This window comes from Cuculus canorus, chromosome 7 (assembly GCF_017976375.1).
Source record: "Cuculus canorus isolate bCucCan1 chromosome 7, bCucCan1.pri, whole genome shotgun sequence".
NCBI classification, from domain to species: Eukaryota; Metazoa; Chordata; class Aves; order Cuculiformes; family Cuculidae; genus Cuculus; species Cuculus canorus.
Window position 1 is genome coordinate 3,986,144 of NC_071407.1, and position 16,044 is coordinate 4,002,187.

At 40.5% G+C, this 16,044-nt stretch overlaps 1 protein-coding gene across 2 annotated transcripts in view; it reads left to right on the forward strand.

Moving 5' to 3' along the window:
- The window catches only part of GFRA1 (GDNF family receptor alpha 1), a 168,996-nt gene that overhangs the window by 89,157 nt on the left and 63,795 nt on the right, over nt 1-16,044 (forward strand). For both annotated transcript variants that reach the window (XM_054070988.1, XM_009570572.2), the window contains exon 4: nt 4,512-4,851. In XM_054070988.1, coding sequence (XP_053926963.1) covers nt 4,512-4,851 — 340 coding nt within the window. The remainder of the gene's footprint in view (nt 1-4,511; nt 4,852-16,044) is intronic.

Below are 16,044 nucleotides of genomic sequence, written 5' to 3' on the forward strand. Positions count from 1 at the left end.
CACCTCTATCACTTTGTAATCTTGCCTTCCATCACAGTGACATCTACCGCTCTATACAGAAGGGACTCTATACAGTCCCTTCGTTAAACCCGTATAAAACCTACTAGTGCTAATTACTTGCAAATAGTAATTGTAGTTTTACTAGCAATCTCAGTAACTTGCTTTTTATGCACTGTAAGAAAATTGAAAAGTAAGTGTCCGTTTTACTATTTAATAAGAATCTTATAGAACAAGTAATAGTCCTTTCACTCCTTCCGTCTAGTGGGAGCACAAATAAGATGCTACCAATATCTACTGAGAATCCCTTCTTGTGCTCCATGGGGTTAAAAGGAGTTGAGGAGACAACCAAAGGCTCAGTAAGCACAGAAATGAAATAGAAATGGAAATGCATGGAAGATAAAAGAATAAGGAGAAGAGACTGAAAGAGACTGAAACATAAGGAAGATCACACAGAACAGAGGAAACCCTATTAAAACTTTAGAAACCTCTCCAGATGAAAGATTGGAGCTTTTGGCTGGCTTCTTTCTGCTGTCATATGGGATCTTGAGTCCAGAAGGGTTGTAGCTGTGATGGTGTGGGCCAAGGTGGGTGGTGGTTCAGGAAATAACAAATATCAAAGTGATAACACCTTATACAAAGCTTGTTTTTTCAAAAGTAAAATTGATCAGTAAACATCTCACCTTGTATGCATGTGTTACATGTGCAGTAGAAGAGGTGTGGGCAGGTGATCCATGTAGAATTAGAATCAGTAAGCCAGTTATTGCTGCCCCAAAGTTTTTGCACAGTGTACAGTGCTTCACATGAGGAGGTTTTTAGGCATCCCAACTCTATGGATGTTGGGAGCTGCTGCTTTCCCACCAAGGCAGCAGTTTGTGGCTCCAGCTATGTTCTGCCATAGAATCGTAGGATGTCCTGAATTGGAAGGGATCCACAAAGATCATTGAATCCAACTCGGTGCACACCAGGCTGCTGCTCTGACTGCCCTTAATCCATACCCAAGTGCCCCAAGAGAGAGGGGAACTGAGAAAGACTCTCCTTACACGTCCTATACCCAAAGGATGCTGGCAGGGATAGTTGCTCTGGATTAGATTTTTTTATTCTGAAGGTAGTCAATACCTAATAAGAGCCAAACTCCTGGCTGGCTTAATAATTTAAGCTTTGCAGAACAGAAGCTGGGTGAAATTCTGACCTTGTATTTTACCGCTGCCTAAGTAATCCTCAGGAACACTCTCAGGATTGTTAACTGTTTGTAGTTATCACAGGATTTAGGAATAATTATGTTGTACTTTTGCAATAAAAGCATAAAATGTGTTCTGGGTTGTAAATTTTGCATTGAAACATGATTTAAAGGCTTGGGAGAAGCTGGTATTAATGAGTAGTGTTGGTTTAGATGGTCTTATTTAATTCAAATGCAGTTGATGCCGTCCTCTGATGTCTTGTATGTCAGTCTTGATTTTAAAAGGTAGCAATAATTTTTATAATGGCTGATAAATACGCCAGAAACAATAGTTAGAGACATATGCATCAAAATAGAAAAGGCAGGTGGCAAGTTGGAGGCAGGGGTAGTTCTAGGAAAACAAAAACTGAACACCAAAAGACCTGGTCTGTGTTCAGACACATAGAGGAATGTGAGTCTTGGGTAGATACAAACAGTGTGAAAGATATGAATGAGCGCAACTGCTGTTTATGAACAATTTGTACCTAATTCAGCCTTCCTCCAAGATAACTTCCACTGTGGTTTGTGTGGTCAATGATTTGGCTTGTGCTCTGTTTTTAAAAAGATCGATTAACGTGTCCCTTGTGGTTTTTGAGGTGTTCCGATTCACCATGCGTTTAATTCTATATCAGCATTTACTCGATTTTGGATCCTTAATGGAAGACACATATGTGATTATCAGGAAAGAAGTGCTTTATTACATCTTGGGTTTTCTTTAAAGAATGCTTTCTAGTATGTCACACTGTAAGCTGATGTCTGTTCACATTGAAATGCCCCATTCAGAGCTCTTCCGCAAAATTTTGTTTTAGAGTGGAATTCAGCAGTTGACTCCCAGGCACAAATAACCATGTAATTACTCTGCAATCACATAGTAATTAGCATGTACTATTCATATATTGCATAATTATATGCCCTGCAGATAACATAGTAATTATCTTTGTACTAAACATATAATTCTATATACTGTATTAAAAAACTTTGAGAGTTCATAGGTAAGATTATAGTTTTATGCTAATGTAATACAACATTTTATATAAAAATCTTACAGTTTCATGAGAGGGTTTCATTTTGGATCTCATCTCTTCTGCATCTGCTGTTGCTTAAATGGCAGTAGGCTGCTATTATAAGAAATGCTCGATGCTGTTAAGTTATAGTCAAATGTTGTGTGTGTATAATTCTGTAATTTGTGAATATAAGAAGCAAAAACTTGCATTTTTATTGTGCAAGAAACTGGGTTTGGGAAGGACTTGGAGTGTGAAAGCTGAATGCACAAAGATTAAATGTACAAATGCACTGAACATATTCCAGCGTACGATTGGAGTGAAACCCAAATCTAATGCTGCTTATGCATTGCGTTATTTCTGGATAGGTAAATACATAGGATAGTAGCAGGGGATTTATTTGTATAATTAGACTGGATATTAGAAAAAATAAAATTGTTATTGTTACTGTTATTATTGAATTTGTGTAATTTAAATTGGATATTAGAAAATATTTCTTTACTGAAAGAGTGGTGAAGCATTTGAACAGGATACCCAGTGCAGGTGTTCAAAAAACCACGTCGCTGTGGCACTTTGGGAGATGGTTTAGCAGGCGTGGTGGTGTTGGGCTGACGATTGGACTCGATGATCTTAGATGTCTTCTCCAACCTCAGTGATGCTATGATTCTATGATAACGTGAAGCGTGTGGTAGCACCAAGGCCCGGCGGGGGCTCAGTCAGTTGAGGCAGTTGAACCGTCTCAGTGCGTGTCAGCCAAGCTACATCATCTTTTCCTGCCAGGAAAAAGATATAACATTGATGTCCTGATCTGGGAACGGAAGGCAAAGTGAGAGGAGAACAGAGAAGAATGACACTGTATTGCAGATGGACCTTGGAATGAGTTTTTGGGAAAAAGTGGAAGGTGTAGGAAAAAGTTCCACTTGGAGCGGGGACTTGGAGCTGTAGATCATTTGAGATGTTTTATCTTTGGCTGCCTCCCCTTAGAGGTTGCTGAGGAGTTCTAGATATTTGCAAAATGTTTTGCTCAGCTTGCAAGTGCTGTAGTAATGGGAAGTTAATGTATTTTCTTGGATCTGTGATTTGGCACATCTAATATCTAAAGCAGCTTTATGATTAGTCTTAATTGAATTTTGCATTTGAATGCCAGTTACCTTCATTTTCAAGCAAAGCATATATTGGATTTTAATATCTAGATAATATTGCAAAATTAAATGTGCAATTATACTCTTAACTTTTACCCGAGTTTAATTTTTGTCTGTAACTTCTTGTAGCGTGTGCATGTGTGCGTGCGGAGAGACATGATATGTGTTTTAAAATGTTTCTTTCACAGTCACTTGTTAATTCTATGTCACCTTTTTCAAAGCTTGTCGACTTTATAAAATGTCCAGGGTTCAAGTGGCATCTATAGATCTTCTGAAAGTGTCTTTAGCTGAGGATGGAGCTTAGAGGGCTTGTGGGTGGCCGTAGAGAGCTCAGAGCCCCGGGGCTGCACCTGCTTTCCTTTGTCCGAGTGGGCTGTTTTCATACCTCAACGACTGTAATAACCCATATGTGGCTTTTATGTTCTGCAGAGTACAGAAATCACATCAAAATGCTGTTACCTGGGGTGGACACTGAATGTCATTTGTACTGTTCAAGTTAAAAAAGTGTCAGAGCTTTACAAAAGCAGAGTTAGGAGCCCATGTTGTCACCGTGTTCTCGTGTCACGGGCCAAATTTATCGGTGATTTTAATAGCTTTTTAGTGATACCATGTCTTACCCAATATTCGTCCTACATGTCGGCTACAAAGAAGATTAAGTACAGCCTGCAGGATATAATCATCATTTATTTGCCAGCTTTCTGATATTAACGCATGCTGTGAATAAGGCAATATATAAAGCAATATATTCCTATTATTTTCTAAATTAACAGTAAGTCTGTTTCCATTTTTGCAAGATGAAGCATATAAACACATGAAATCTTTCTGATTTTTGAAGTAAAATTGGTCTTTACAATTAGTCTTCTTTAATTATTTCATAAAATCGTACTCGATGATCCTTATGGGTCTCTTCCCACTTGATATATTCTATGGTTCTGTAGACAAAGTGGGAAGGCTAGAATGATGTTTCTCTCTTGTTCACTCATCAAACCATTACTCTAAGAAACATAAGGACTGGTCGCAGTTTCTGGCACTGAAAGTTTTGTATGTAACAAATCTATAACCGGGGTCTCTTTAACAGTGAAATAAACACAAACGTCGAAACTAACTATAAATGTGACGCATTTCTTACTGCTGTTGTGTTGTTTTTTCTAGTGGAGCCAGTACTTTCAAAGGGGAACAATTGCTTGGATGCAGCAAAAGCTTGTAACCTAAATGATACCTGCAAGAGGTTCAGATCTGCTTACATTACCCCCTGCACCAGCAGCACGTCTAATGAAATCTGTAACAAGCGGAAGTGTCATAAGGCCCTCCGGCTATTTTTTGACAAAGTTCCCCCAAAGCACAGCTACGGGATGCTCTTCTGCTCCTGTCGAGACGTAGCCTGTACAGAAAGGAGACGGCAGACTATTGTTCCTGTGTGTTCATATGAGGACAGGGAGAAACCAAACTGCCTGAATTTACAAGAATCCTGCAAGAAGAATTACATCTGCAGGTAAGATAGCACATGGCAGGGGAGTGATTAATGAGGTGCCAGAGAGAACTTTTTGGTACTGCTGGATTTGCCAGGACTAAGGGTCAGAATATCCACTAGGGAAAAGGGTGACCCAGGGGAAAAAGCAAACCCCTCTGACATCCTTAACAGAATAACAAAAGCCTGCAGTTATTATACTGCATCTGGTTGCAGTGTGTGCCTTCTCCAAAACTCTTCACACTATAGATGAATCTTTCAACCCGGGGATTAATTTTTACGGAGTTTTGTTCGAAACATTTTCATTAGGTGTCTCTGTGAAATGATGTCTCAGATTGATTTTTATGTCTCATTAGTGACCAAGTGAAAATAGAATTACTTGTTATAATGGGATTTATTTCCATTGTACTCTTACAAGTGAGCACTAATAATTGTGAATATAAGCTACGCGTTGCGCTTTATAAATGGTCACGATACACAGGCTACTCATGAGCTTTTTCCTTATTGGATAAAAGGGAGTCCACATGTGTGTATTAGATCCCGCTGCCTTCATACAGCTGTTTTAGCCTTGGAGTTGTTTTATCCCCTGACAGGAGTGCTGGGCTGATACAACTAGAGGGTCATTGAGTCACTGACCTAATTCCCAGTTGCTTTCGCCTGTATGTTCAGCTCAGAGAAGCAGCGTAGAGCGCCACTTCACAGGACAAAGCAGGTCCTTTTGCCTTCAGCATTCACAAAAGTTGCATACAGGACCTCCTCTGCCCTTAGGAAATGCTTTATTCCTACTTAGCATTGTGTATGTTTGTAGAAGGATGTTGTTGTGTTAATGCCCTGTTTGTGAAGTTATGCCTAAGAATCCTGCTCATTGCTAATGTGTAAACTCCTTGTAGATTATACAGTTCTGAGAATTAGCAAGTGAGGCAATAAACACAGTTGTAAAATGTCAGGAACACTGAAGATGTGATATAAATATTAATAAGTACTTACATGTGCCTGGTAAAAGGTTTACTTTGAAGTTTGTTTATGAGATCCCCACTGCTGATCCTAAGTGTTTAGCCGGAGCATCTCCGATGTGCCCGAGTGTTGTTCACAGGTGAGGAGTCAAGCAGCACCCTGCCCTCGGTGGAGCAGGGGAAGTCTAGAGCCAGTTTCCTACTGGCTGAAATTACAGCAGATTTAAATCGGAGCAGAAATCTCGTTTCAGGCCAGCGTGTTGCATTTAGCACCTTCAGAGCTGTTGCTGTTGCAGTTTGTGAAGGCCGGAGCCGTGTAGTCTTAGAGTATTTTGCATTTCCACATTGTGCCATTAGTCATTTGCCTTCTGTATACCCAGGCTCTATTAGTAGGGTTCTGCTGTCTTTTCTGTTTTTCTGCTAAACATCCAGTGTGTTATGGTGCCGATGAAACAGGAGAGAGAATTTTATAGAGAGAGTTCTTCCTATTACTCAGGCTGTAGTGTTCAGGAATTACTTAGTTAAATTAATGCCATTACTTCTCTCGTGGCTGTGTTTTCCTTTGGTCAGCTTTGATCTAATGTTGTCTCAGCAGCTAAGTTTTTCATGGCATTTTGTGGAATTTGACTTCATGAGCCTGGTGGTGTCCTTTTTCCATTGCAACACTGTGGAGGAAAGCTTGGCAAAAGCTCTGCTGCAGCAGCCCTACGTGGCAGCTGGCACTGGTGTGAAAATGGACCTCTTTACAGGTCCTTCCTGTGGCTTTTCTTCTTTAAAATACCACCATTAGAAGGTTTGGACTCTTCGAAGACTCAGTGAGACTTGGCTGTGAGGGCGAGGGACAGCACAGGTGAGAAGGGACGGGTGGGCAGATGCCTCTGGAGTCTGGGGCAGAGCCAGTGAGTGTAACCCTTATGTCCTACACCTGGAGGTAAAGCAAGCTTGATGTGTTGCTGGGAGTCATCTCACATAGGCGTTATTACCTCCTGGGCTTTCTAACCTACTAGTATATTTAATACCTTCCCTCTCTACTGTCACGGAGAGGCAGAATCAGCAGCAGAGCTATTCCAGCCTATCTATAATACGGCGAAAGACATTTTTTCTCAGTGACTTGTGCACTTAGAAGGGGTTGGTGTGATTTGTTTCCCCTTGTCCTGCAGGAAAACAGGGACTTGGGCAGAGGAGGAAAGAAGGGGAAGATCTCCTCTCTGCTATTGAAAGTATTGGCACTGATAAATGTCAGTTTATGTAGTAATCGCAGATATGTTTAGAATAATTAAAAGCAGTAGTCAGGAGGCATAAAATCTAGCTCTGATAACTTCTATTTCATTTTGAAATCAGAAAGAGTATCTAAATGGGAGAATAATTTGAGAATATGTTCTGCCTACAGTGAAACAATAATTTAAAAACTGTTATTTGCATGCCTGTTACATCTATTAAAGCTTCTTCATAATGCTAGTTGAGATAAGGGGACAAGTTCTAAAGGGTTTCTGGGAGTGCCTTAGTTTACAAATGCCGCTTACTCAGAAATGCAAGATTTGAATCTGCCCATACTCCGTACAAAATAAGTATTTAAACATGTGTTTAAACTTGAAAATAAGTATTTTAAACATGTAGTTTTGGATGCTATTTAAAAGCTTTGTTCTGGATGCATATATCACTGAATCTCTTTTTGAAGCAGAGTTAAGAGTGGGGAAGCAATTTGGTCAAACTGCAGGTGCCTCTAACTGAGATGGTGGGATGCTCTGCTTAGTTTTTTCTTTTTTATTCAGGTATCTGTCTGCCCTACATCATAAACTCTTGACTGAGGGAAAAGAGAGCAAGAACATCAGGAAGTGCAAATAAGTTCTGACTTATGTAAATGGTCCTAATTCATCAACTTCATCAGAATACCAAACGGTTAACTTTCATTATCATTTTTCTGCTGCCTCTACTTGTGTCCCAGGCCATATCCAGCTTTGAAATGGATTGGAGTCTCTCAGGCGTCCCTGTCAGTGCTCACTGAAAAGAAAAGCAAAACTGAACAGAACAAAAGGAAGCCATTAGAGTTCCTTTTTATTGTGAACATAAACAAAACTTCTAAGAAAAGTCGATATACTGTCAGAAACTTTCACCAATGATGTTCTGGAATAGCTCAAACCTCTGAGGACCCTTCTGTTCTGATCGCTTCCACCACCAATTAAACTTCAGAAAGGTGACTGGCAGGTTTAAAAAATAGCATTCTGCTATAAATGCAAGACAGTTTGCTTTATTTTTCCCTCTATCATCTTTGATGGTACCTCAAATATTATTTTCTTTGAGTAATGAAAGTGAGAGTCATTAGTTTGGTCTTTTTAATAATCTGTGTTTTGGATTTGCACACTTTTTATCTCCTGAAGGTGCTCAGAAGGCACTGACCAGAATGTTAAAGATACAGACACATCATTTATTGAAAGAACAGTATCAATCCAGTTATGCGCTGCAAAGAAGTGTGGCATAAAATGAAGCATTTTTGTTAAAATAAGAATCCAGTAACAGCATGTTTCTCTTCCTCCACAATTACTATCTACAGAACTGTTGGTCAAATCCCTTAGGCTTATTTTTAAGGTGAATTAGGCAGAAAGTAGTTCCTTGAATAATTTCGGAAGACAGCTGTTTGAGCCCTTTTTTTCTAAAAAAAATTCTATACTTACTGTTTTGTCTTTAGTTCCGCTAATATATTTAAATAACTTTTCCTTGTGGGTTATCTGAGGGATAATAGTCATAGAATGCTTTGGGTTGAAAGGGACATTGGCAGGGCATCCAGTCCAGCTCCCCTGCAGGAACAGGAACACCTTCCACTGCATCAGATTGCTCAGAACCCCATCCAAACTGACCTGGAATGTTTCCAGCTATGGGGCCTCCACTACCTCCCTGGGCAGCCTGGGCCACTGCCTCACCACCCTCACAGGAAAAAAATTCTTGCTAATATATAATCTAATTTCGCCCTCCTTAAGCTTAAAACTATTTCCCTTCTTCTCTGTGCTCCTTGATAAAGAGCCCCTTCCCAGCTTTCCTGGAGCCCCTTTCAATACTGGAAACTGCTCTGAAGGCTTCCCTGAGTCTTCTCCAGGCTGAACAACCCCAACTCTCTCAGCCAGTCCTTATAGGAGAAGTGCTCCAGCCCTCGGGTCATCTTCCTGGGCTGCGGACTCCAAAATTGAACACAGGACTCCAGATGAGGTCTTATAAGAGCAGAGTAGAGGGGGAGGATCCCCTCTACTCTACCTGCTGGTCACAATTCTTTGGATGCAGCCCAGGATGCAGTTCATTTTCTGGGCCTGGAATATCCTGTTAGGTTGCAGTAGGTGGGTAATCTCCCTGAAAATACAATGAACGTATTTTTCGCACTGTGTATGCTGAGAGCTAAATCTTTCTAACACTGGTATGTTCTTACTCCTTGACTAGTTTCTGGTCACTCGTCCTATCCAGTCTTAATTTGATTGCAACCACCTGCTCGATTCTGCGTGAAAGATATCTGCATCTACAGGTATCAGAACGTTGTGTGAAAGTATGCAAACATTTCATCAGCGCATAAAAGCGTTCATCCACAGTAGGAGCTAGAACAAAAGCTCAGCTCCTCGCTATGTTTCCTGAAAACCTAAGAAACTTGCCAAAAAAATAATTTCCTTTCTTTATATTCTGTTGAACATCTTTAATGACCATTTACTATGGAAAGAAAGGCACATTGTCTGTGCTCTGGTTCCATAAGGCACGGGTAAGCTGCAAGTGTTTTATACCAGTACCTGTTTGCACAAGTGGCTTCTCTGCATAAGACTCGTGGCTGTTCCTTCAGCAGGTACCGTTACTGCACGCTGGACGCTCCCATGGCTAAGAGTTGCCAGAGAAGGGAGTGTTACACTGTAAGTAAGTTTATGATGAGATGTCATAAGTGTCCAGTCAGCCTTTCTTGTCCGGCTACGGCGGAGGGGGAGCCCAGCACCTTGCGTTAGGAGGGAGCCTTCTGTATTGACAGCATTAACAGGTAGCAGGGAGGAGTGTGCTGAAAGGGATGTGTGGGAGAAGAGAAAATATGCCCTTTTCTTCAAATTTTCTATTCTTTAGACTTACCTTTCATTTTTCTCACTCTCTGCCTTGCCTTTTTCTCATGCCCCTTCCCTGCGCTTAGGCTCCTTTCATCTCCTCTTTCCAGATCTCCCAGTCATTATCTTTCACCGTCTCCCTGCTGCATTTGAATTCTCTCTATTACAGTCACTTACAGTGGCTCCTCACCTGCTCCTCTCTGCATGTTGTTCTTTTCCTCCCTCGATATCCTGCCACAGTCCAGTAGTCGTCTGTAATTCAGCAAATGAAAGGGAAAACATAGATGCTACCTCCCTCTCTGAGCCTTGTAGCTTATATTGGTCACAACTCAGTGGGCCACCGACTAAGCCTGACTGCTCAGCCTCAGACTGGCTCTAGTTTTATGTGTTAAAAGGACACTTAGTGGATATTTTCATGAAGGACACAGTAGCATTATACGTTTCTGTATAACAGAGCTAGATTTGCATCCCCCTAGAGTATTTATATCAGTTTGGCACTCAGAGCTGTCTGGCAGCTCCTTGAGATGATTGTTTTGCTGTGGGTATGCAAAACCAGGACAACAATATGGGTTTTGTAATGCCGTTAAGCACATTAAAACAGGGACGGTCTTGATTTCTAGAGACGTGCAGCCTTATGCCTATGTTGTGTGTTTGAAGGCTGAGTCAGAGAGTGGGCAAAACCCCTCATGTGCTGCCTGACTCACCCTGCGCTGGATGTAGGATGTCTGCAGATAATAGGGTTAGCCTGAGCTCAGGCTACCTGCAGATCCCCCCTGCTTGCGTCCCTGCATGACGTCAGGGCTCTGCTAGGAAAGGACCTGTGCCTGCACAATACTAAGTGGCATAAGAAGAGATGTAAAGCTAGTTTTCAGCCCTTATATTGCAGCATGCAAGCTCACTTCTCATCTATAAGCATAGCCTGAATTTGAATAATAATATATATATGTATATACAAGTGTGTATATGTATATATTGTAGAGGTACCATATTTATTTAAGGGAAAACTAAACCAAGTATTAATTAATTTTAACAAATTAATAGTAAGGAATTATTACAGTTCAAAAAAATGAGATCTGGGGGGAGGTGGGACAGAAGCTGGTGTGCTCCGTGGAGGAAACGTGATGGTGTAGTGGAGTATGTGTGTGGGGAATTGCTAGCCTGGAAAAAATTATTAATGCGGTCTCTGCAAAATAAGCAAAAACCCTTTCAAGTCAAGGCAAAGTAAAGATAGAAAATGCTGCAATATTGTATTATTTTCTTCCCTTCTAGTCCCTTACATGATTCATTACGTTGATGGCTCTCGTTACCAGAGTAAAATAGAGTATTACTCTCCCCTCCTCCCATAAACAAAGGTAATTTTAGATTTCTTCCCCCTGGATAAAATTAAAAATGGCTCAAGCAGTTAATCCTTTAAAACATATCCATAAATCCCTTTGGAATCCAAAAATAAGAACACCCAGCAAAACAAAACTGCCTTGTCCCTGTTGAAGTGTAGATGGATCTCATTTTGCGGTGCCAGGATCTGCTTGGTCAGTCTTCATTTATATTCTCTCTGTTCTGCCTAAGAAGGTCTTGGAGAGGAAAAGCTTGCTGGGTGATTGACATTTCTCCAAAAGAAGCAAAGACGCAAGGATATAGTAATTAGAAAAATGGCTCAGGTTTATTCCTGCACCCAACTTTCACATCACTTTGTGCTTCAACAGTGAAAAGAGCCTCACACACAGGGGGTTTATGCTTCAAGAAGCAGTAACTAGACAATATCTTTGCCTGGAGGTCTCTTGTCAGGCAAGCTTGAAACTCTCCAAGCAGCATCCTTTCAGTCAGCTAGAACCTCTGCTGATTCCCGAAACCCAGTGTTCACGAGAAGGGTGCCTAATTCTTTTGTTCTCATTATCTGTAAAACACAAGTTATGCCTCGGCGTTGTCAGCGGTGTTTGGTTCAGCTGGCTTCTGTTTTGCATGGCGTAGCTTTGGCAGCATCCCCGATGTGGCTGAGGTCCTGCTGGTCCTTTCTGGTTGCTATCAAGTGTATGAACAACCCGTGGCACTGAATATTCATTATTACCTGTTTACAGGATTGAAAAAGTGAAAGAGAGAATAAAGTATGTATGTGAGGACATACAGAAATCATTAAATAAACTCAGATACTCTGCTTTCCACATCAGTCCGCTTTTAGCCAAAACTGCTGGAATACTTCGCAGCCACCGCTAAATTTAGTGCTTAGAACAATTTGTATCATCCAAATGAGGTCCTTTGTCATAATTTTGCCTGAAAGGGCGTGTTTTGTTATTCTAAGTGAGAAAGGAAAAACATATAAGAAATAAGACTACAGATTGGTAATTTGAGCTGGGGGGGAGGTCACAGCCGGTCGAATGTGACCCATTTTACTTTGATTGTTTATTAGAGGGAAAGATGTAGATATGTTAATGAAGGAGTTTCATCCATGGTTAGTCAAAAATATTGAAATCCAGGAAAGTTAAATTTGACATTAAACTTTAATTGAGTTCTAAACTTGGAGCTACTCATCTTCTCCTGGTTAAGCGAGCACTTAATTGCTTTGCTGGATGGGGTTCCAGTGATAGTACTGCTACCGCCGATTTGTTGAATTGTTAGTTGAGAAGTGTTTGTCGAGAGCAGAAGTTTAGCATCCACCAGCTTGCATGAGTAGTTTCCTCCCCCTAATCTGTTAACTCTGATGAAGAGAAGATATTTGATCCCTTTAATGTCCCTCCAGTTGCTTTTGGCCAGCTTGCTGTTTCTGGGGCAAAGGAAGGATGCAGACATCACACGGTAGCATTTGCTTTAATACATCAAAATGTTTTCTCATCTACCTCAAACTATGTGCATGCTACAGGCAAGAAGCTGCTACATGTTTAATGTGAATAACAGGGCTATTATATCAGGTCCGTTCCCAGTGTACTTCCTCTGACATCAATGACTGCAGTGGATTTATTCCAGGGATGAAGCTGGCTGTTCCAGCTCTCTGTAGGTAAATATTCAGGCAGTGCTAATTAAAAGAATGTCAACTGATTTTACCATTCCATTATGCCGGGCTTTGTAATGGTTATTTATATCAGTCTGCATCAGGCCCCAGTGAGAGAATATTTCTGATGGCAATTTTTCTATTAAAACAGCAGCAAGAAAATGTAAGCACTGGAACTAAAAATAAAACTTTGTTTCTCAACAGAGCAAGTGACATCCACATGCATATTTTCAAATTTTAGCATTTTAATGTTTACTGAATAGAAATTGCATTGCTTTCATTACGCTTTAAGCACTACCATGTTAGTGATGGAGTAACTACTGTTAAGTGGAAGCCAGATGTAAATGTACCAGTATATGCAAAGACTTCTTGGCAGAGGTGGTGGTTGTTTCCTACACTTTGATTATCTGCTGGCTTTAAAACAAGTCACACAGTTTTCTGGTGTGTGTTTACTGTTGAATATAGATTTTCTGTGTGAGCTGACTGTGACCCTTGGCTGAGATTATTAATAGATGACCTTACGTTCACATGTTTGTGCTTACAATATATTTGTTCAAGCACATTCTACAAACCATTACGGCAAGCTTTTCTGTTATAAAGTACATAGGACTAAGACCTCTGTTGCATTAAAACTTGACCGTATCATTTCAATGTTCAGTTTGCTTTCTTTTCTTCCAGTTGAAGCATACGTTACGACTATGTTTCCTTTTCTAATTAGCCATTGTGAAATACTGGAGCCACATCTTGGTAGCTAGGCCATCATGCAGCATTGCAAAATATTCTTCAGAAAGGAATATGTCTTTCAGAGCAACTTCTGTAAACATCTGGTTATATCACAGGCTGTCAGCTCTCAGCCTCGGTGGCTCTGTTCAGATTTCTTTGACAGTGGAGATGAAAAAAAAACCTCTTAAAACTCATCCTTAACTGGTAAAAATGGTTTATTTTCCAATCTTATTCTACAAATCAGTGCTTTTTGTCCCAGCATTATATATCCACATAGCTTCTAAAAACTATAAAACATGTTGAATAGATCAATAGGATATTGGTTTGCTATTGCCAGAACTTCTCAACTCGCTGTTTGATGGGGCTGTTTTGTACATAGGGAAAAAAAGCTTCACATAAAAGAGGCTCTAATCTGTTTTTATCTGCTGTAGTTCTGGTTTTATATTTGTTGTCTTACTCCTGAAGTCAGAACAGGTTTTAGAGTGGCTTTAGTGTTTAGTGTTTAGTGTTTCAGCCGTGCTTGCTGCCTACAGACCCTGCACGACTGAGTGCAAGGAAGCACCAGGAACCCTTTTTTTCCTTCGCTTAGGTCTCTGACAAGGAGACACGGAGCTGTTCCTCTCGGGAATGCCAGCGCGTGTGCCACTGAGGGATTTTTCCTATGGAAAAAGCATCCCTACAGAACCTTCACAGACTTGATGATCCAGGGCGTCTGCCAACAGGATCATGCATGGGACTTTGAAGATTATCTTCTGTCCCCAACTCCACAACAGTTTCATGCCCCAGTCAGGAATTCTATGCTACTTTATTCAAGTGGTTACAGAGAATGTTGTCATCGTGGACATTTTTCTCAGGTACTTGGAATCACATTCTTTTAGTGTGCACTCACAATATAGTTGTTAATAAACACCCAAGCATCCAGCGGCGCACTGGAAGGACTTGCAGTGGCACTAATTTCTTTGGCTTGCTTTGTGAGGGTGGCAATGATTTTTTTAGGTTCCCAGCCTGTAATTCGAAGACACTCCTGTCTGCCCAGCTAATGAAGTGAGAGCAAGTCTATCCCTAGCGCTCCAGTTCTTGCCTGAGTAACACGCTATCAAGAGACACTCTGAGGCTTGGACGTCCTTAACAGGTGACGGTTATTTATATTTAGAAGCTTCAAATTAAACAGCACAAAGGAAATGCGATAGAATGAAGCTATACATATTCACGGTACTCAGAAAGCAGCTAGTGGATTTGTTCGGTTATTGGAGAGCTTTGGTACAGAGACAGACTAAATAGAAATCTTACCGGCATCCCCTGATAGAAATCACAGGCTGCCAGTTCAGCCTATCATTTTGTAGAAGAACCTTAGCGAAGTGTTTTCTTTGCAGCTGAGAAGACAGAAACACATTATGCATGCTTAAAGTCAATGCAAGGAAACAGAGCCCTGCAAAACATATTTAATATAGGTTTGATTTCCTGTGGAATGCTTTCCAGATGTTCTCTCAAACAGGCCTCTAAAAAATGATGTGAGGTAATTTTTTTTTTGCAAACAGAAAGGGAAAATCCTGTTTTGTGTCACTGCATCTGAGCATCACTGTTCTAGTTCTTTATTGCATTACCTTGTGCTCAGGATTTGCACCATATTTTTCAAAACTGCTTTTGTTGCCCAAAAGGTCAGTACTATGAAAATATTTATACTACCCAATTGCAAATAAATTATACTTGTTTAGAACATTTTAGTTGGTTTTCTTAAACCCAAAGGAGACTCAAGATATTAAATTAAAATTACTCTCATGTACAGTCTTGAGTCACTTAGAGGATGTAACTAACATCAACAAACTGAGGTTAGTGTTTTGTTATTTTGATTTTCTGTAAAAGTTATTTTGATTAAGTTATTTTGATTGCGTGTAAAAAGATCTATCGGGTCTCTAGTGGATGACATGAGCAAGGGGAAAGGATAATGGAAAGCATGGAGGATGATACATAACTTTATTTTGCTTTGTACAAGATTCAGTAATAGAACATGAGTGTGGGCTTGGTTTATTTGAAGCACTTGTTACTCAGAAAAATGGGGTTTGTTAATAGAAAAATAAGAAGAATGTAGTAATAATTTTAAAACATAGATATGCATGGGTGGAAACATTTTTCATCTTGCATGACTGAAGTTCCAATTGTTAGCTCTCTGCTGTCTGGGGTAGGAGATGTTTACAAGGCCCCTGGTAAATGAAAAGCTTGGATAACATAAGTCCTGGCAGACATGGTGGAGAACGCAGTCAGCTAGCCAGTTTGGGTCAAGTGCGGGTGCTCAGCTGGAGGAACCAGTTTTGGAGGACCGTTGGTCTGTGCCTGATGCTCTGAGCAAGCATTTGTGATACTGAGAGGCATCTGAATGAATCTTGTGTGACCTCTGGTTGTTTCTGTATCCACTTATTCCACAATCCAAATAGGCTGCCTGTGTATCATTGGGGATTGTCTGTATTTTACTTCCAGATGAACAACATAATATTTAGAG